At 41.1% G+C, this 22,420-nt stretch overlaps 1 protein-coding gene across 1 annotated transcript; it reads right to left on the minus strand.

Annotated features, from left to right (window-relative positions):
* Positions 1-3,751: 3,751 nt before the first annotated feature.
* On the minus strand, positions 3,752-19,662 carry LOC139465048 (putative enoyl-CoA hydratase). Its single transcript, XM_071246742.1, has 7 exons — positions 19,551-19,662; positions 15,916-16,077; positions 14,701-14,804; positions 10,438-10,582; positions 6,476-6,625; positions 5,201-5,374; positions 3,752-4,209 (listed from the first exon to the last, which is right to left on the minus strand). Exons 1-7 carry the CDS (start codon positions 19,660-19,662, stop codon positions 4,139-4,141), a joined length of 918 nt encoding a protein of 305 aa, XP_071102843.1. The 3' UTR covers positions 3,752-4,138.
* Positions 19,663-22,420: the final 2,758 nt, after the last annotated feature.

The raw sequence follows: 22,420 nt of genomic DNA on the forward strand, positions 1-22,420 counted from the left end.
GTCAGTGTTGCACCTGACTGACTACATTTTTAATGAGCACGTATATACAAGTTTCAAATAGAACAGGACACACCTCCGACAAATCCCCTCTGGGCCCGTTAATTGGCCCCATCTGTAAAATCATGGGTACACTTGGACCTCTCACAAATCTACTTGTGCCCGCATTTAAAGTCAAATTCCCGTACCATATTGACCTATTGTGAAGTTTTTGTTTTCATCTCTGAAATGAGTAAACAAAGTCGGCGAGATGAAAATGGCTGTTCTCAAACTTGAAGATGGAGATATAAATAACGCCTGGTCCTGTCGTAGACGTCCGTCCATCTCATTCCAGACATGTTCTGTGGGGGAGAGGTCTGGAGGAACAGCCGGTCACGGCAGTACAGCAATGTTATGATGCCTAACAAAGTCTATTACAACACGTGCAACACGTGGGCGGGCATTTTCCTACTGCAACGGGACGTCACGTTCCTGTATTTGCACAAAGGGTAGAGTACGCCAGCCTTCGCCATTCAAATTGCCATTAACAAAGATGACTTATGTCCTCCCGCTTACGTTCGCCAGATCAATTTGTAGTCCCTTGCATGACCATCAGAGCTGTCCAGATGAAACCTGGAGTCATCTGTGAGCAGTTTACTGTCCCAGTCTTGTCTTTTGAACCTCTTGGCTGTCTTGGCGTGCCTGACGGTGACGTGGAAGAAACATTTGGCACGTGGATCACCGGCCTGTGGCAAGTCATGATTGTTGCCCTGTGAAGATAACGTCTCCATAGAGATAATACTGTGTTAACGAACAAACATTAAACTGTCTGGCAACTTTCTTCTTTGCGCGTAAACGTTGATTTTCAGAAAGCCGTGGCATTGCGTAAGCGCTATTTACGGTAAAACAGAAGAGTTTTTTGGAGCACCTGATAGCTAAACAGTCATTGTGACTAAACATTTGCCCATGCAAATAGTGAAACCTTAAAGTCGAGGAGATGTGTTGGTGAAAATGTATTGAAAGATGCATTATCTAATTACAGAATATATTTATTTTTATTAAAATTTATTTGAAGTACAGTTACTTTTTCCGTTGGAATACATAACATGTATAGATATGTAATCATTTTCCAAAATCTGAATTAGATTAATTCACCTAATTTTGAGACAACGCCAATATATGATCAGTCAGATAGAAAGGGTAAGCCTTGGTTGAAGGCAGAGAATGTGGTAGGATTAATAAAACTAGAGGGTTTGGGTGAGGGGGGTGTTGGCGGGTGGTGGGATGTTATAAACTTTCGATCAACTTCAAGTCACTATCACATTTAAGTACCATTCAAATGAAGACTGAATTTGAGCCATTTGCACGACTTTTATCCTGACATGTGTTCACCCTGAAGTAAGACAACACATGCCCGTTTCCTACCTGTACCCCATGAAATAATGAACTCATCCTGTTCCCCTGCTCCGATACGTGCAAAACGTGGGGTTATGATTGAATCCATGCGGGAATTGATGACATTATTTTCATACTAAGTTATTAGGGTAATTGCGTGTTGCGAGCTGAAATATTTATGATTGAGTATCGCACATTTGAAAACGGAAATGCGAGCTGCATGGAGACAAAGGCTGTTTTCGGTGTCAATGAAATTACAAATGTCGCCCCGTGAACATTCGGTATTGATTCAGCAGTCAAGTATTGTGAATATGAACGTGAGGATATCGAACTAATTCCTGTAATAACGGCCAGAAAATGACTCTTGAAGGTTTAAATTTCAACTTCAAGAAATTTTAAACCCATAGCTGTATAGCAAATACGCAGATCTGAGCTTCTACCAAATGTAATGTGAGCTTTTGATCTTGTACAACAATTATGAGTTAAAACCACGGAAACGCAATATGGAGCCTTTCAGGCTTCCAAACGATGAACTGCAACTATACTTGGTACATAGTCTATCTATCTGAGGCAGAATCACCACACAGCACGGGGTCTCAGACTCTGCCTGTCAGAGAATAAGCTTGTTTGGGGATACTGCAGACAGAGCTTTCAAGGTGAGGTGAGGCGAAATGTGGTTTAACGTCGCATCCAAGAGTGTTGCACTTATATAGCGACGTGTGTGTGTGCGTCCGCGTGTACTAGTCCAGACTGATGTCGATGTTATAGTGCTAGCATACTGAGATACCATTCGGCAGTTAAACTTCTACTTGAATACCCCACTTAGACACAGTGTACTGACACCGAGCCGACCAGTCCTTGTTTTAACCCCCTTAATGCCGAGCGCCAGGCAGGTAAACAACTACCATCTTTTAACGTCTTTTGGTAGGACTAGGGATCGAACCCACGACCTTCTGTTCTCCAGGCGGACGCTCTACCACTAGACCAGGGGGTGGTCGGCTTTCAATCAAGGTACTCAATTAATACAATATTACTTCATACAAGTCACAAAAAACATAGCCAACAGTACATGAATAGCTGGGCGGTCGGGTAGCCTAGTGGTTAAAGCGTTGGATCGTCACACGGAAGACCCGGGGTTGATTCCCGACATGTGTACAGTGTGTGAAGCCTATTGTACCCCTCCGTGATATTGCTGGAATATTGCTAAAGCAGCGTAAAACCATACTCACTCATTCACTCACTCACTCACTCACTCACATGAATAGCTAATGAACACTGCTTTCCTAATTTAGACATATTTCAAACCTGGCATCTACTGAAAAGCACAACTCTTCATTGTACCTCATCAATCAATGCATGGCTGCACATTTCCCACACAGTGCTTCTTTTCAAACTGGATGAACCACCTCGGCAGAATAGCGCATGCATGCGGCTCACAATGGGAGAATGTTATTATTTTCTAGTCTGATTGAAGTACATGTGCAGCCATCACTCACTGCAGCCACATGAATTCACAATTTTGAATTCAAAAGGATCAATGTCAAATGCACTACACAGAAATATATGGATATACTTATATGTGAACATTCTAGTGCCCTAGTTTCTCTGACTGGCACTAGTGTTCAAAACACTGGATTCACGCTATGACTGTTTGTTTAGTAGTGTTATGTTCCTTTGGTTTTAAGAATACACTATAGAGGAAATATTAACTGTGAATGTGACCTAAAAACACACTGCAACAAATGCAATATTTTGATCTTAAGAGATGAAATACTTGTATAATAGAAGAAAATACAGAAAAATGATTAAAAAGTTTCTAGAATCGATGAGTTATTAGTTATCAAGCTGAAACGCAACGATACACAGACACCTACACACCATTAAATATCATATACATAGTCGGAATTCTGTCAAAGAGTGAGTGAGTGAGTGAGTGAGTGAGTTGGGTTTAACACCACATTAAACAGTATTCTATTTATATCAGGGTGTACCAGCTTGTTGTGGGAGGAAAGCCCCAAGTGATGTTTACCACATTGGTAGAACCCACGAACACAGGTATGGTGCTGACAAACCTAGAAATATAATCAGGGCGACCTGGGATTCAAACCCACAATCATAGGTTTCTGGCATGCCCATCCGTGCCCCCTCAGCCAAGCCTTTTTGAGGCAATACATGAAGATATGCCTAACTCGCTGTAGTTTGTAAATATATACAAGGAGTGGGCCTTGTAAATAATAATCACATATGATTAACACTCAAACATTTGTATGGCCCTTAAGGTGTTGCAATACACTGCAACAAGTTGCCCCTTTGAAGCTCTGGGATCCACCGATAGTCGGTTCAACGCCTGATTGTGAGTTTTGTTTTTCTATGTTGTCTTTAACTTGCAAACAATCTCGCATCTTCCCGAGGCAAGGAGTTAACTGACTATAAAGTCCAGTTTCGGAAACTGGATCTGGATCTGGATCTACACCGATGACATTTCAAACATGTTTCTTTTCTAAAATGACAATGTGTAATATCATGGACACTTAATAGGAGGTCAATGGTCATATATACCTCCTGGGAACAAGGAATTACTGTCTGTCCTCATAAATAAATGCCTCGGAACAGATAGTTTGTAATTCCTTGTACATCGTGTTCTATTCAATCGATTCACACGAAAAAATAGATCTGCACGTAAATAAAATAGATTTCTCCCTGTTAGCGATCACCATATCTTCAGCAGACAAGGCAGAAACTGAAATACTCTGTTCACTCCTGCATCTCAAAGTTTGGATTTCTTGTCCATATTGAAACTGCCATGCTTGCCTGATCCTTTCACAAACCTCTGTGCACCTGAAACCAGGAATAGAGGAACAGGTGATCATTTCATTGTCACACTTCACTGGTATGTATACACTTCGCTCCTCGCAGTGAGGCCACCATTTCAATCTACGAATCAAGCCATGACCTGGTTCCTGTGATTGTTCTGACCAATCAGAGCTCAGATTACATCATACACATGGTAACATGATATATATAATATCAAGCACACAACTCATGCACATTCACATTCCAGACTAATATATAGCATCACCGCTACACTCCATTTCAGCCCCTGTGAAGATCTAGGTAGAGAATAGGTCTTCATTAACCCATGCTTGCCATAAGAGGCGACTATGCTTGTCATAAGAGGCGGCTAATGGATCTCGTGGTCAGGCTCACTGACTTGGTTAATGCATGTGATCGTATCACAATCTCGTAAATCAATGCTCATGATATCAATCAATTAATTGTCTGGTCCAGACTCGATTATTTACAAACCGATGTCATATAGATGGAATTTTGCTTTGTGCAGCATTAAACAACAAACAAACAAACTGCATTTCAGACGTATGTAATCACAGGAGATGGGAGAACTAGAGTATACAAATCAGTTACGTATTAACAATAAATTTCAGTATACCGATATGTGATATGCCCACAGAGGCAGCCTAAAATGAAATACTTTCCAAGGTCTCCATTGACAAAAGTAGTCAGCTTCCACCCCAAGACAGCCTAATTGATTTTATGAGGATTTTTTATTGTACCTGTATGTCCTCTTCACATCAAGGGTAATAGGGTTAAAAATGTTTCTCTTCATTGAAACCGGCAATTAATTTTTGTGTGGTTTTGTTAAGAAAACGCCAGAGAGACTATCAATATCATCCAGATTATAACAGAAGAGTTGTCTTTCCTTGTCTCACCATTTTAGCATGGTTGGTGAAGAGTTTGACTAAGGTTTTTCTGCATTATATTGTATCATTAATTCATTCTTTGATAGGGAAAAAACAAAATAAGTACTTACCCTTCACCGACTCCTTTGCTACGACTTTGATTCCATTCTCATATTCAAACTGAAATGCATCCAGTGTATTTTTGGCAGTAAAGGAGCTGTAATAGGCTGACCTCCGGTCAGTCAGCATGCATTCCTGGGGGAACTTGGCGATGTCTTTGGCCAGCTGGACGGCTTCCTCGACAGCTAGGCAGCAAAGGGATACAGACTTATCATGATCCATACACACAAGTCACATTACACAGTGTGCCAGCTGTACAGGACTATTACACAGGGTACCAGCTGTACAGGACTATTACACAGTGTGCCAGCTCTACAGGACTATTACACAGTGTGCCAGCTCTACAGGACTATTACACAGTGTGCCAGCTCTACAGGACTATTAGACAGTGTGCCAGCTCTACAGGACTATTAGACAGTGTGCCAGCTGTACAGGACTATTAGACAGTGTGCCAGCTGTACAGGACTATTACACAGGGTGCCAGCTCTACAGGACTATTACACAGTGTGCCAGCTCTACAGGACTATTACACAGTGTGCCAGCTGTACAGGACTATTAGACAGTGTGCCAGCTGTACAGGACTATTACACAATGTGCCAGCTGTACAGGACTATTACACAGGGTGCCAGCTGTACAGGACTATTACACAGGGTGCCAGCTGTACAGGACTATTACACAGGGTGCCAGCTGTACAGGACTATTACACAGGGTGCCAGCTCTACAGGACTATTACACAGTGTGCCAGCTCTACAGGACTATTAGACAGTGTGCCAGCTGTACAGGACTATTACACAGTGTGCCAGCTGTACAGGACTATTACACAGTGTGCCAGCTCTACAGGACTATTAGACAGTGTGCCAGCTGTACAGGACTATTACACAGGGTCACACAGAGTGTTTAAATAACCCACACAATGATGAAATATGTTTTATGTCTTATGTTTTATGGGGGCATGGGTGGCCCAGTCGTCTAAGGCGCCGCGATTCGCTGTGCAGAGTTGCATCCCTTTGGCACGCCAGAAACCTATGATTGTGGGTTCGAATCCCGGTTCGCTCCGATTATGTTTCTAGGTTTGTCAGCACCATACCTGTGCTTGTGGGTTTCACCGAAGTGGTAAACGTCTGAGACCTGCATCACTTCGGGCTTTCCTCCCACATTAAGCTGACACGGTTGATATAACTGGAATACAGTTAAAAGCGGCGTTAACCCAACTCACTCACTCTTATGTTTTATGAGATGTGTTTTTCATCTGGCACACAACTGACTCTCTAAGTGACATGACGTACCTGTGCCAGCTGATACAACTCGGTTTGCCAGTCCAATTTCCTTTGCTTCAGTAGCGGTCACCGCTCGACCTGTCAGTATGAGGTCAAGGGCACGAGATAAGCCGATAAGTTTGGGGAGGCGGACTGTTCCTCCATCAATCAATGGCACACCTGGAATTAACAGATACACTGGAATTACCATTCCATACAGAGGTCTACAGCCAACTCTATTATTCATATATTCAGTTTACATTTGGATCTGTCAAGATCCTGGGTAGAATAGGTCTTCAGCATCCCATCCTTGCCTTAAAAGGCGACTAACGTGATCAGGTGGTCAGGCTTGCTGACTTGGTTGATGCATGTCATCGTATTCCAATTGTGTAGAACTATACTCATGATATCAATCACTGGATTGTCTGGTTCAGACTTGATTGTTTACAAGCCACTGTTAAATAGATGGAATATTGGTGAGTGTGGAGTTAAACAACAAAGAAACCAACAAACATTTAGATATTCTCTTTTTCATTAATGTTGGTTGGTTTGTTGTTTAACGCCGCACTCAGCAATATTGTAGCTATATGATGTCAGTCTGTTAATAATCAAGTCTGGACCAGACAATCCAGTGATTGACATCATGAGCATCGATCCACGCAGTTGGGATACGATGACATGCATCAACCATGTCAGCGAGCCTGACCACCCGATCCCAATTAGTCGCCTCTTACGACAAGCATAGACGCCTTTTACGGCACGCATGGGTTGCTGAAGACCTGTTCTACCCCGGATCTTCATGGGTCTTTTCATTAATGAATTCTGCCATGGAGACAAGTGATACATGCTAAATGACTCCTAAATGATCGGTCCAAGCGCAGGATGTATCCACCACACTAGCCCTAGCTTTACTCCAACTCCAGGCATTTTCAACATTCCTGTCACATCGCTCACCGAAAACATGTCTCATCAAACTAATGATAGAAACTTTAAAAGAAAATGGAGCATGTATATCATAGTGTATTTTATTTCCAACTAAACACCCATAGTTTTGTGGAACTAACTGATAAAAAAGAAAGAAATTAGGGAGGGAGTGATTGAGTGAATGTTGTTTTACACCACGGTCAGTAGTATTCCATAGGGCAGCCTTTGAATAATGGATTCTGGACCAGGTGAACCGATGACTGATGGCATGAGCACAGAACAAGTAACCAAGCCTTACCTTGCCACTCCCTGCTACAATATTACATGGTCGATCCCAAAAGAACATATAAATTGAATGCAAGAATATGTAACAATTGTATTTTTATAAAATAAATGTAGGGCTCACCTTAAACCTTCATAAATATTATTTGTAACAGAACATCAAACTTTATACCAGTTATACATATTTGATAATGATATGGATGAATAATAGACATCATTGTATATTTTACATTGAATTGTAAATTTTTAAACTGATCCTGTCTCATACTATGCATTTCTTCCTTCTGCTTTTGATCCTCATGTGGAAATGGGCTTGAACAAAGTTTCCAGCTTCTAAAAACATTTCACCCATACACATCCCAGCATCACCATGGTCACCACCCAAACAAATGAGTCACGCACTGTAATCCTGTATGTGTGAATTTTCACAACTTGATCACCTGACTACCCCTGCCACATCCTTCTCTTTCTAAGAACTGACAGGCTAGAGGAGCTGTGGTGAGGGGATGGTCGGGTGGGCATGTAGTGTGAGAGATAGGATAAGTTTATAAATATACAACTTGATGAAAAATTTACAATTTTTCTAAACTTCTCCTTTCGATGTATTTAACCCACGGTTGGACGGTTGGGTGCAGATACCCTAGCCTTTAGTAGACTACAACTGGGGACACCAGAAATGGGCTTCACACATTGTACCCATGTCGGGAATCGAACCCGGGTCTTTGGCATGACGAGCGAACGCTTTAACCGCTAGGCTACCCGACCCGACCTTACAACTGTGAGACATACAGGAGGAAGCTGGTGCTAAACAGTGACACAAATAGAGAATCTATAACACTGCCCGGTGTAGTAAAGACAAGGTGATGTGACCACTTTACACTAGTCGGACGTAGCATCATGAAATCGGGTATGACGTTTTCACGTAGGACATTGTTACACAAGCAACTGCGTAGGTTTGAACAGAGACCTATTCAGCATATGACTTATAATCAATCTGGAAGTGGTCTCCAGGCAATCAGTTCTACAAGACCGATCACACCACTATCTCCAACGGACAAAAGGGAGAGACAGCTTGCCAGCTCTTTAAACACTTCGTCAAAGCTATCAATCATGCCTGCGTAACTGAAGCATGCCAAGAGGAAAAGAGGAATAATCGACAATATCCACTAGAAGATCATCAATCCAATACTGAGACATCATGTGCCGGAAGAAGCGGTGAGCAGGAAAGGGCCTGATCATAGTGGCGTGATCTATCTCGACTTTTCCTTAGTGTAGGTGAAGGGGAGGGTGAAGACGAGGCATCAGAAGTCTACCGGGGTCGATGCTACAGGAAGTGTCTGGGGAGAGACTGGTTTGTGATAGGACGACCTGTTCAGCGAGTACGAAATCATCTCATGGGGGAGCGGGGGATGACAGACTTCTATCAGCTGAGGGAGGGGGAATGCTGGGAGGGTTGGTTGCAGTTATTGTTGCACTCGTGGAGGTACTGTCTGTTGCCAAAACTGTACATATGTATGTAGTTGTAGGTTGAGCAAACCTCGGCGTAGTCACAGGCGTGCAGGTGACAACCAACAGCTTAGTTTTGGCGGGAACATCTTCGTGTAGAAAGCTGTCTGATACAACGTCATCTTCAGCTTGTGAGGTCAATCAGTAGATCCTGGGAAGCTTGATCCCCAAAACGTTGATCTCCTGAGTGTCGATCCCGTAGATCTGGATCCTTATCTGAGGTGTGACAACTATCCCGGCTCTTTCGTTCGATAGTAGAAGTAGGAGACAAACTTGTACGATCGACCCGAGGTGAAGTCAGAACTGCAAGTGTTGACTTGGGGGCAACTGTGTCCTGAGACGAAGTGGTCAGGTAGCAACTTGAACATCACGTGGAGGAGCGGGGGAAGATGGGCGACAACCGGGAAGCAGTGGGAGGGTCGACAGTAGGGACTGTTGAAGCTGGGGTGGACAAGCTGGCCTTAGACATAACCATGCCGACATCCAAGGCTACAGGTCGCTCCAGTATAGGCGTGGTAACAGGCACACTGGAGACAGACGACAGGTTCATTTTGGCGGGAATTTCGTCAGTGAGGAAACTGTCCGAGACACCATCATTTTCAACCGATAAGGATGGTATGGTAGATACAGGAGGTGATTTCACAACTGTTACGGTGGAAGGGACAGCTTGCTTGGGGACACGATTGGGCTTCTTGGCAGAGGAAGATGGAAACATGTTTCAAGCATGTTTCCACATAATGATAGAAACAAGAAGGAAGAAATGCATTATGGGAGATATGATAAGTCTAAATATATGAAATTTAAAATATTTATTGATAGATTCATTTACAAAAAGAGTTCATCTTCATGAACCAAAAAACCCAGAGGAGACATTACAAATGCAGTAAAGTTTGATAGATATGTGTTGTGTGAAGGCCAGAAGTTCATAGCAACATAAATAACCTAAATCATGTCATATGTATTTCACATACCACACACTACATATGAAATTTTATTAACTGATAATTTTCAATATGTCTGCAATGGCGGATTTTGAACTTTTGGAACTTGACAAGCAGGGTTTGGAGACCATGGACTAGGACAATCCATGTCAAGTTGCAGCTTCACAGTCCTTGAAAGTTTAGGTGAGCTTAAAATAATTCTGAAAAACGTACACCTATTTGGGTCCGTCTTCAGCCCAACTAAATCCCATAACAAACTGAAAATATGACAACAAGAATATGAACAGAGAAAGTGTTGATGTAAGTCTCATGAGCATGTATAATGAAAATGCAGTTTACCAAATCGCCGACAGAAAACCCCCATGATTGCCGATTCGTCTACAACTCGGAGATCACACAAGCACGCCAGCTCAAGACCGCCTGCGACAGCGTACCCTTCCACAGCTGCTATCACTGGTTTGCTGGGAAACATCCGAGATGGACCCTGAAAAAAATCAAAACAAAAGTCAGTAAAACTGCTGAAACATGCCCTCACTATCTAATTTAATTGCAACAGTGAAGGTTAAAAGTCATTTTGAAAAGTATTTCAGTTATTTCATAAAGTAGTTCAGCATGTCTGCTTGGTGTGGAAGGAAATATCAAGAGTGATGCAGCTCCTAGACACTTATCCCGCTGGTGAAACCCATGATCATGGGATTGGTGATGACAAATGAAGAACTTAAGATCATGGCACCTCAGGGATTCAAACTAGTGGTCAAAATAGTGCACCAGTTCTGTAGCTCACCTGGATGAAAAATATCAAAACATACAGGCTGTAAAACTGCTGAAACATGCCCTCACTATCAAATTTAACTTCAACAGTGAAGGTTAAAAGTCATTTTGAAAAGTATTTTAGTTATTTTGAAAAGTATTTGATAACCTGACACAAGGTCAACATAGTGCGCCAGTTTTGTTTAAAATGTCAACAAAAACAGACACCTGAAGTAGTTGCAGTTAGCATAGATAATCAAATATTTTCTGCATTTATTCACAAATATGGGACATGTAACTAAATTTCAATGTTTCTTTATCTACAACAATCATGATTGAGTGTGTGAGTATGCTTTTACTCTGCTTTTAGCAATATTCCAGCAATATCACGGTGGGGGACACCAGAAATGGGCCTCACACATTGTACCCATGTCGGGAATCGAACCCGAACTGCCTGGGTGTCATTGCATAACTTTAATTTTTGGTTTACGGATTCAACAAACCTGAGCCAACATCAACCATTAAAAAAGTATGTAAATATAGTTTATTCCTAATATTGTTTGTCCAACCTCTTCACAATTGATGGATGAGAAAGGGAAAAATGACAGCTAAATACAAGTCATACAAAGTCCAGTACCCTTTAACTTTGTTAACAATAGCTGATCAGACACTGTAAACCTCTCATACAGAGTAGAAAGCATTTTCTGACATATATATGTTACTGTGAAAGTCCCAACCATCCTGCACTTTATTCAGAATTATCATGTACTTTCACCAATTAAAACAACCAATCCAACAAACTGCATGCTAAATAAATATACAGAACTTCACAAATTTATTTTTATTAATATTATGACTGACCCAAGCTAAATGGTTATGAGAAGTCTGTCATCAATAAAGTGCGTCTTTGGGATCGATTTTATGCCTGCTTATCAAAGTTAATGTCCAGAGAACAAACACACAGACTATAGCTCACAAGACAAATATTTGCCTAGATCTTGGAAACACTCCCAGCCCCAGCTTGCCTTGTATTGATCCCTTTTATCTCCGTTATAGTCACCCATGTGGCCGGCCATCGGTCAAGACTAGAGTTTACTTTTCACCTGACAACAAATTAGATTTGAAGTGAGGCCATAAAGTTTGTTATCAGTAAACTTCCATTTTATACAGGTAAGTCCAGGACATGACTGGGGACTGACCACTTATCATATCCTGCACTGACTCTAGCTTGACCATGGTGACCTCATTGACATGACAAACGTATCCACTAGGGCTGGGATGAGTCCAAATTTATTACCCGGGTACCCGACCCCCTATTACCCGACCCTACCCGGGTACCCACTGTAGATCTCAAGAGATAGGTACAAAATGTTCAATTGGGAATTGGTTTACCGGAGCCCTGGCAAAAAGTGTTTAGATATAGTATAAAACGATCTGATCGTGCATACACTGAAGCTGACTGAACCTTTGTCTTTACTCAAACATATACAAGTCAGAAGGAATGTGTGCATAGTCAGAAAGACATGCAAACATTAGCAACTTTTACAAGTGTAACCATGGAATTTTATTGTTATTGTCATTTAACAATGTATCACGTGACTAACCACGGGTCCGGGTAGTCCTGTGGGCACCCGGGTCCTACGCAAGACCCACCCGAACCGAGTACCCAAGCTACCCGTCATAGTATCCACCTGTACAGACTTGCCCAGATGTATCTATTTTCGTGAGGGGGGTTGGGGTGGGGTGGGGTGGGGTGAGGTGAGGCGAGGCGAGGCGAGGCGAGGCGAGGCGAGGCGAGGCGAGGTGAGGTGAGGCGAGGTGAGGTGAGGTGAGGTGAGGCGAGGCGAGGCGAGGCGAGGTGAGGTGGGGTGAGGTGAGGTGAGGCGAGGCGAGGCGAGGCGAGGTGAGGTGAGGTGAGGGGAGGGGAGCTGAACTCAGGTGAGCTGACCTAAGCTGAGATGCATGCATGCATAAATGAATGAATGCATGTGTATGTAGCTACTTGTACTAGTCCTGAATTATGCCGGTAGTGCCAGCCCACTGAGATACCATGCCACAGTTTAACATGGATACCCCACTCAGACACAGTATACAGACTTTGAGCTGACCAGTCATTGTTTTATCCCCATAATATGCCAAGTGGGTAACAACAAGTACCACTTTAAATGTCTCTTGGTATGACACGACCGGGGATCGCACCACTTATGCAGATGCTCTATCCACAAGACCACCACAGAAGCGTTACACAAAACAGGGCACACCATCTGGACCCTCTTCTTCCACATGCAGTACTGAGTTGGACACTGTTGATGCCTTGCACCAGGTTGAAGTCATTATTGGAATTGATTCCTGTACAAAGAGATTATTGATCTGTTTGTGTAGTGCTGTGTATGTAGTGGTCTGGTGTTGGTAGGTAGATTAGTTAGGTTGGCTCAGTCCGGCCGTGATCTGTTTGTGTAGTGCTGTGTATGTAGTGGTGTGGTGTTGGTAGGTAGATCAGTTAGGTGGGCTCAGTCCGGCCGTGATCTGTTTGTGTAGTGCTGTGTATGTAGTGGTCTGGTGTTGGTAGGTAGATCAGTTAGGTGGGCTCAGTCCGGCCGTGATCTGTTTGTGTAGTGCTGTGTATGTAGTGGTCTGGTGTTGGTAGGTAGATCAGTTAGGTGGGCTCAGTCCGGCCGTGATCTGTTTGTGTAGTGCTGTGCATGAAGTGTGCATTTTATCATGATTACGATAAACAGGGTGGAGAGAGAGAAGAGAGATTGGTCTTATGACTGTATAATGTTTTGCAATCTCATTAAAACCAGATCTAAGTTCTTGCTGCCGCTGAACAAAGATCTGAGGACATCCCATTATGGGTCACGTCAGAACGACCTTTCCCGAACTTTGACCGACCACTGAAACGACTAACAAGAAGTCAACATCAGCCAATTAGAAAGCAGCTTTCACAAGCTTTACAGACCTCGTTTCAACCTGGCGACATCCATTTCAGACTATGCTTGAAAAATACGTTCTCGATTAAAATTCCTTCCCACGTACTGTGCAACGCCTCCTCCGTTCAAACATTTATCCCACGAGAGATAGACGATAATTTTGACAGAATCAGTCGTACAGGCCGTAACTGTCGTTCGGAATATCCCATGTTAACATTTTTGAGGTTGCACGGTCAGAAAACACATTCTGACTGTCACTTTCATGATCTGGTAAGCGACACTTTGATTGGTCGGATGCAAGGTCGTTTTGACATGACCCGTAATGGGATGTCCCGAGATAGCGAGAACTAAAATCTGATCTTAATGAGATTGAATATTTTGCTGCCCCCCCCCATTTTATGTAACATTTTTCACGGCCTCTTAAGTACATGACCAGTCACTAAATAATGGTCAATGAATATTTTTTCATTTGAAAAAGTAGAACTGTCATTTTTTCATGGGATCCCAAACTATATAGGTGTGATAAATTATGCAGACATTGAACCCTTTTGGGAAATCAAACTCACTCAGGCCTTTGGCATGATGAGAAAATGTGTTAACCACAAAGCTATCTAGCCGCCCTAGATTGTTGCAGGAAATCTGTCAGGGAGGAAAAATAGTTAATGGAAGTGACTCTGATTGTTGTGCAATACTGAAACGAACATGTTTTATTTCGATACAGGAAAATTGAAAATCAATGTCTTTTTTTCATTTTGTTAGCGAAGAGCTGTATCGTTATATTGATTAATACTTAATGGATATGTTGCAACTTAGGCCCTAGACATTTGCCATGCATCAAGAGTGATGAATCGACAAGGCCTGTTTTGCAATCTGCTCTCAATAACTGTACAAAACATGACTGTGTTATCAATGCAAGACTTACCATCGGTGCTGCTATGTCCTGCACAGGCTCTCTCACCAGGGAACTGATTGATGTGTCCATCTTTGCAAGTGCGGTCAGGTCAAACCCAGCACAGAACACACCACCTCAAAATGAAAACAACAACAAGCTTCAACATTAAAATGTAATCCTGCATATTTGACACAATTTTCATCCAAAATACTTGTAATTATTATTTGAATATATCTTATTGGATGCATATTTTCATCAGTTGATGATCAGTACTGGTTCGACAAAACCATTCAAGGAATGTAACCATGGTAACATTGTTTATGTTTTCATTAAATCATGTTTAAAGCAAACAGAACGTTCACAGTGCGGACTATAACTTGTAACATTTTAATACAAAACATTTTGCTTGATATTTTTTTATCACAGCCTTTGTGTGATTTTAAGGATAAAGAGTTCAGCATGGTTCAAGCATGAATCTTTAAATTGTACTTTTGACTCTCAAAAGGTATGCAGGTCTAGGGTATCACACTTCACTCTGCAGAGTTGTACCCCGTAGCTCTGCAAGGATCTGCCGATCATGTGTTCAGTTTATGATCTGATTCATTAAAGTGCCAAACTACGATGACATTTCAGGCTTTTTCAATAAATATAAGATAGTCACATGATAATAATCACAAAGAACAATTAAAGAATGAAGCGTGGTTTACTTCACGATAAAACATTGTTCTATCATGACGTTTCTGGTGATTCGAATATGTGCTGGCAACTTGATGACATCATATATTGGACGACCAGGTGAAGTGTCTAGTAAGTTGTTCCCCATAGATGTAACTGGCTAATGTACCAAACTTAACCCACCTGTTCGTGAAATGGACATGGCCAACATTTCCAAGGCCGGATTCTATTCAGGGAGTCATCGTATATCAAGATTTTGGTAAATATTTTTAAAGCTTGTACATATTTTCAATATCCTTAAAGAGGCTTACATGATGTTGATATTTCCTATTAAGACATAAGCGGTGGGAATGGAAGTTGTTTATTGTACAATAAAACACTGCAGGGAGAATAAACCACTCGGGGCTTTGACCCTCATGGTTTATTATCCCTGCAGTGTTTTATTGAATGATAACAACACCCACAAGTCGTTTATTTCTTAACTAACCTGACATTCCATGATATAACTGAACTACTGTTCAATGGAGCATTTAGCCAACTCACTCACTCACTCTTGATTCAAGGACTGACCTTCCCCATACAGCACGGCCACCTTGGCCCCTTCCTCGGCCTCGAACTGCCGGAACGCTTTCAGGAGTTCTGCAGCTGTAGCAGGACTCACAGCGTTCCGCTTGCCGGGAGAATTGAGGCCTATCATGAACACCTCACCTCGTTTTTCAGTTCTGACCAGGTCTGTAAATCATAACACTGTTTGTTAACCCACAGATCCAAAACATATCAGGAGACCTGAACATTTTACTGCTCTATGAAGTGTTGAGGGAAAGACTCACAACTATGACAGTCTAAAAGATTAAGACAGACTCATCCATACCCCCACCATCCTTGCATGCCTACAGCTGTATATAAATAATGGTGGATTTCTGAGAAAATGATAGGCACAGTCCTTACTATCCTGATAACAAGGATTTATCTAGGAATCTGGGAGTTTTTTTTTTAAATTTGTGATTTTCATAAAAGTCCATATTTTCTTTTCAGGGTTATTTTAATATTACATTCAATGCAAAATTGTAAATTAACAGTAAATACTAGCTCTCCTTGTTTATTGCTCCTGTATCAGTGAAGCCAAGTCAACACTGCAAAGTCAGCAATTAGATATCACTTTAATGACATGACCTGTAATTCCTATCTGGAACATTTGCATCAGACATGGGGCTGAATATCAGCCTCTGAGCAGGTGTAGAAAAAATCCTGGATACATTAGCAAAGTTTCGTGGAGAGATAATGAAAAGTTTGGCACCTCAATCAAACCCTACCATTTCCTGAACTTGTTCCCTGGGAAAATAAAAGATACAAATGCAAAACATTCCAGGACATTAAAAGGCAACAGTTCAGATCTTGCCTGACGTGCATACAAAGTTGCAAGAAATCTATTGAACAGTTTTGGGGTAATGCTCTTGAAAAGAATCCATCCCACATATGAGAAACCTCCCGAAATGTAAAACAAGGGCCATAAATGACATTTATGAACTACTTGACAACATATTCATCACATAATTAATGATGTATTCAAAACAAGGCCTGTAACATATCTATCAAGGGCTGTAAAATATCTATTAATGGCTGTAACAAGGGCTGTAAAATATCTATCAAGGGCTGTAACATATCTATCAAGGGCAGATAAATATCTATCAAGGGTTGTAACATATCTATCAAGGGCTGTAACATATCTATCAAGGGCTGTAACATAACAAGGGCTGTAACAAGGGCTGTAACATATCTATCAAGGGCTGTAACAAGGGCTGCAAAATATCTATCAAGGGCTGTAACATATCTATCAAGGGCAGATAAATATCTATCAAGGGCTGTAACATATCTATCAAGGGCTGTAACAAGGGCAGTAAAATATCTACCAAGGGCTGTAACAAGGGCTGGAACATATTTTTTCTTGATGTTGTTTCTCAAACTTAATCACCATTTTATGCCTCTATGGCGAGTGCAAAATGTCGGACTCAGGTCGGGGTGGTACTAAGTAGGACCTGGGTACCCACAGGACTACCCAGACCCGTGGTTAGTCACGTGATTATATTGTTTAATGGCCAAAATTATCTATGGTTATATTATAAGTGACAAATGTTCACATTTCTCTCCAACTATGAATACCTTCCCTCTGACTTTAAATATACCCGGTATGTATATGTTTGCATAAAGATAAAACTTCAGTCAACTTCAGTGTATGCATGACCAGATCATTTTATACCTGTATCTAAATACATTTTGACAGGAGTACGGTCAAACGTTTCCAAATTGGACATTTTGTAACTATCTCATGAGACATACAACGGGTACCCGGGTAGGGTCAGGTAATAGGGGGTAGGTGGGGTGGGTAGTAAATTTGGACTTGTCCCAGCCCTACATCCTTGTATCTAAAGTGGTTTCCAAGAAAACATGTCCAAAAGATCAAGGACCTTCACTGTAAAGTATTAATTTCTGATGATTTTCAAACTTGATTTATATATTTATCACTTAATCATGTTAAGAATGTTAAGCACTATTAATAATATATTCAAAATTTCATCCTTGTTCCCTAAAAATACTTGTACACATTGAAAGGTTGGGAGGACAGCTGGATTGATCTGTACCTGTATGGTATGCCAGAACCTAACTTCAGGGACGCCCGTGAAGATACAGGTTAAACTTGATCTTCAGCAATCCATGCATGTCTAAGAGGCGACTAACAGGATCAGGTGATCAGACTCACAGACTTGGTTGATGCATGTCACCGTAACCTAATTGCTTAGCTCCATGCTCATTATCAATAACTTGATTGTCTGGTCCAGACTTTATCATTTAATTTATATATACTTCACCATGGAGGATAATAAGGTGACAGAACCAGAAAAAGTCCCATACATAAATTGAAAATAAGGCTTAAAATATAAAAGAATTGGTTCTCAGGCAATGGTTTTTGAAAATATAGTGCGGGCTGGGGGTGTCTTTTTTTTTTGGGGGGGGGGGGGGGTGTTCAAACTAGTATGTAACCAATGAACAGTTGTGTAATCAATAAGCAATTGTGTAAAATCAACCTAGGTATGGTGCCTGAGAACCAAGACTATTTATTTTTTTAGCCTAAGTAAATAAGAATAAATTAATTCTTAGATTTTCAATGAAAAAAAGTATATTTGACAGGATTCATTTTATTCAAATGATTATATTTCTTTAAACAAACTGTTCCAGGCATCTCTGCACTTAAAGTATTTGACAGATCATGTGATCTGCACAAAGCAGGAATGCTTGGTAGAACCATGCATCATACAGAATATTTCACCCAGTAAGGTAAAAGGCAACATGTTGTGATTTTCTTTGTCTGTAGGCGACTGGGGACGTGATTTGGGTGGTTGTCAAATGATTGTGGTGAGGCGGATGGAGACAAGAATCTAATAATTGATTCATTATGTCTTCGCATCCATTTCATATTTGTGCATCCCTTCATGTGTGTGGCTGCTTGCACTTGTCCAGACATATGCCAGTTTTATAGTATTAGCCCACTGAGAAACTGTGCGACAGTTTAACATGGATATCTCAGACACAGACACAATATACTGACTCTGAACTGACCAGTCCTTCCAGGCAGGGTAACAACAAGTGCCATCTTTCTAAGACATTATAGGGGAGTGAGGGGTTGTCAGTACAATATGATATAGTTCTAAGACCAATCCCACCCCTATAATAAATGACCAGTTACTTACCAAATGTTGAATTCATTACATTTGATTACAAATGGCAGTTTAATTGACATAAATATGACTTTCAATATGACTGTTGTCACAGTTACGTCGAAAACTGGTTTCCAAACTCTTGAAACAATTCAGGTGCGATCTTTAGTGGTAACAAGCATGTGAAGTTCCAACTTCACTGACCCATACATTTCTGGGGAGATGACGAGAAACTTAAATTCGTTTTGAGTATGGTCAAAGTGCAAAGGTCAAAGCAAGGCCAAAATATCGCAACATAATGGAACAGGTAATATTGAGCCCCACGAATGACTACACATATGCCAATTTTTAATTTTCCTTTCATATTTAACTGGTCCGTTTCGACAACATCTTGTCTGGTTTGGGCAAAAACTGTTAACTGAAGTGTTTTGTTACAAACGACCTATCCGTTTTGAGTACCACACACTTGTCATAAACTGAATAGAAAATGACCTGTAGACACTGCTTCACACGACATGAACTGTGCATGTTGTCGCGGGTACTTGTGTCGGTCAAGAAACGACCGGGTAACACGCCGCACAAATCCGTGATAGAGCGACGCCATTTTGAACAATTGTGTATATGATATCACGTGATACCACCACAGTGTGACGATCGAGAGTGAGTTGAAATTGGTGCAGTTTCAAACGGCACCTCAGCAAAACGGCGCCGAATTCATCTGGAGAAAACAGCTACTAGGCCTTTTTTTGCTCATTTGCCATGTCAATTTTTTTACTTACGGAAAACTTTGTAATAATGGTAAGAACATCTTATGATCAAATGGTTGACAATTACACGTTTTTCTTGCTTGAACTGACACGCTTTTGAGATCATGAGTGAGTGAGTGAGACAAATATACGTTTTTCTTTCTTAAACTTGAGTGAGTGAGTGAGAGAATGACTGACCGAGCAAGCATGTTTTTTTCAGCCAGGTTTAGCAATATTTCAGTTCTATCACGACAGGGGTTACAAGAAAAGGGCTTTATTTTACATCATGACTAAAATAAGCGAAAAGAAGGGAATTTTCCGCCTTCAAGATAAAATCTTACTTTGAGCAAATCCGTGACCATCATGATTGTTTAACCATATATTTGTACTGTTTGGTTCTGAATTTCAAATGTAAATCAGATTGGGTCAAAGGCTTGCTCATATTCAAATGTAAATGCTTCATGAAAACCTCTAAAATCAGTCTTTTCGGAACATTTTCAACCAAATGTCAAACATGCATTAAATGAACAAAGTCTAAATCTCATTTATGGGAACATATCTGTTATAACAATTAATAAAAGTTTCACTAGTTTCTTATGCAGATCAATTGGGCCAAAAGGGGGCTGTGTGGAGAGCCGGTCTCTGGGTCGGGTCTAAAAGTGAGAAGCTTTCAGTAAAATAAAGGCTTAATTTGGAAATATCAGTTGCGACCTAAACACGGGATCGATCATTTTAATATTCTGACAATAACAATTATTTTCTCTTAAAGGAGGAGCCAGACATTTATTTGCGACCCGGATGATCAAACATGCATGAAACCGGATGACAAACATGCATGAAACCGGATGACAAACATGCATGAAACCGGATGACAAACATGCATGAAACCGGATGACAAACGCGGCTTTCAAAGATAGTTTACGTCCGCTTCAGTATATTGGATGCCATTTATGTTGAATTGCATGATATTTTTAATTTGTAGATTTTTTGTTTCCAAGGCAACAAGTTGGACTTAGGTTCAGATGTGCCTTGTGATATTCGGGTATTTAAAAGTTTCAGCTTTAGCTCTTTTTATGGATGCCTGTCCCGTGCTAAACTCATAAACATTAACCTATACTTGATAATTTCCATCACGTTAAATGTATGTTAAAATTAAGTGCATTAAAATCGCTACGGTGAAGTAGATTCTTAGATTAAACACTATGGCAGCAACGAAGCCCACTTTTGAAACTGTTTACTTGTGACTCTTTCCACATTGTCCCTTTCTTAAATTTCAGATTATGTTAGAAAATTCTTAATTCTTCTAAACAACACCTGATAAGAGGTGAGGTGAAATGGGTTTAATGTCGCGTTCGAGATGATTGCACTTATATAACGATGCGTGCGTGCGTGTGTCTGTCTGCTTGTACTAGTCCGGACTAAGGTCGATTTTATAGTGCTAGCCCACTATGCCGCAGTTTAACATGAATACTCTACTCAGAACACACTATACTGACTCCGAGCCGACTAGTCCATGTTTTAGCCCCTTAGCGCCAGACAGGGTAACAACAAGTACCATCTTTGAACATCTTTTGGTATGACTCGGCCGGGCAGACGCTCAACCACTAGACCACGGTCTACGCGATGTTTAGACTGTCAAGACTCTCGTGACCCTTAAACATGTTTTGCATATCAAACGAGGAATGAATATAAGTAGAAGTTTCCTCATGTCTTGTACACAGAACCACAGACCACACGGACTCTGACAGAACACAGTGTTGTTGGGGTGAATTTGGAATTTTAAGAAACAAATTCAACTCCAAACATTCTATGAGTTTAATTAGAAACCTACTGGGTCAATAGTCAGCCCACTTGATTTCCTCAAGAAAATGCTAGGTAGGCCTACGGCAGGTGTTTTGAATTATGACAACGTAAGGATAAGATTTATGGATGAACATCTTTAATATTACCATTAGGATCACTTGTTGGCTTGATGATTACTTGCTTGATAACAGTATTAGAACCTACACCGAAACGTCGCTCCTAATTGTAATAAAGAAGTTGTTCATCCATATATCTTATCCTTACTTAGTTGGTTGGTTGGTTTGTTGTTTTACGCCGCACTCCGCAATATTCCAGCTATATGACGGCGGTCTGTAAATAATCGAGTCTAGACCAGACAATCCAGTGATTGATATCATGAGCATCGATCCACGCCATTGGGCGCAATGACATGCTTCAACCAGGTCAGCGAGCTTGACCACCCGATCCCGTTAGTCGCCTTTTATGACAAGCATGGTCGCCTTCTACGGCAAGAATGGTTTGCTGAAGAGCTAATCTACCCCGGATCTTCACGGGTCCCTTACTTAGTACTCCAACTTCTAAATGCCTCTCAAAGAAGTCATGGCAACGTATGCGTGTATAATATCAGAACAATGCTTTTGGTCATATTATCTCAAAACTCCGAACACAACAGCTTGCTCTTGTTTGGTTCTAAAGTGAAACGAGAGTTATCTAATCTACAGCTGCATCTGTAAGTACAAAACACACGTTTATCTTGATCTCATAAATCATAAAGTATATCTAGATCTCTTAAATTAATATGCTTTAAAATTTAGTTCAACAGTTGTTATTATT

This window comes from Haliotis cracherodii, unplaced genomic scaffold, assembly GCF_022045235.1.
Source record: "Haliotis cracherodii isolate W230 unplaced genomic scaffold, xgHalCrac1.p SCAF_17, whole genome shotgun sequence".
Classification (NCBI taxonomy): Eukaryota; Metazoa; Mollusca; class Gastropoda; order Lepetellida; family Haliotidae; genus Haliotis; species Haliotis cracherodii.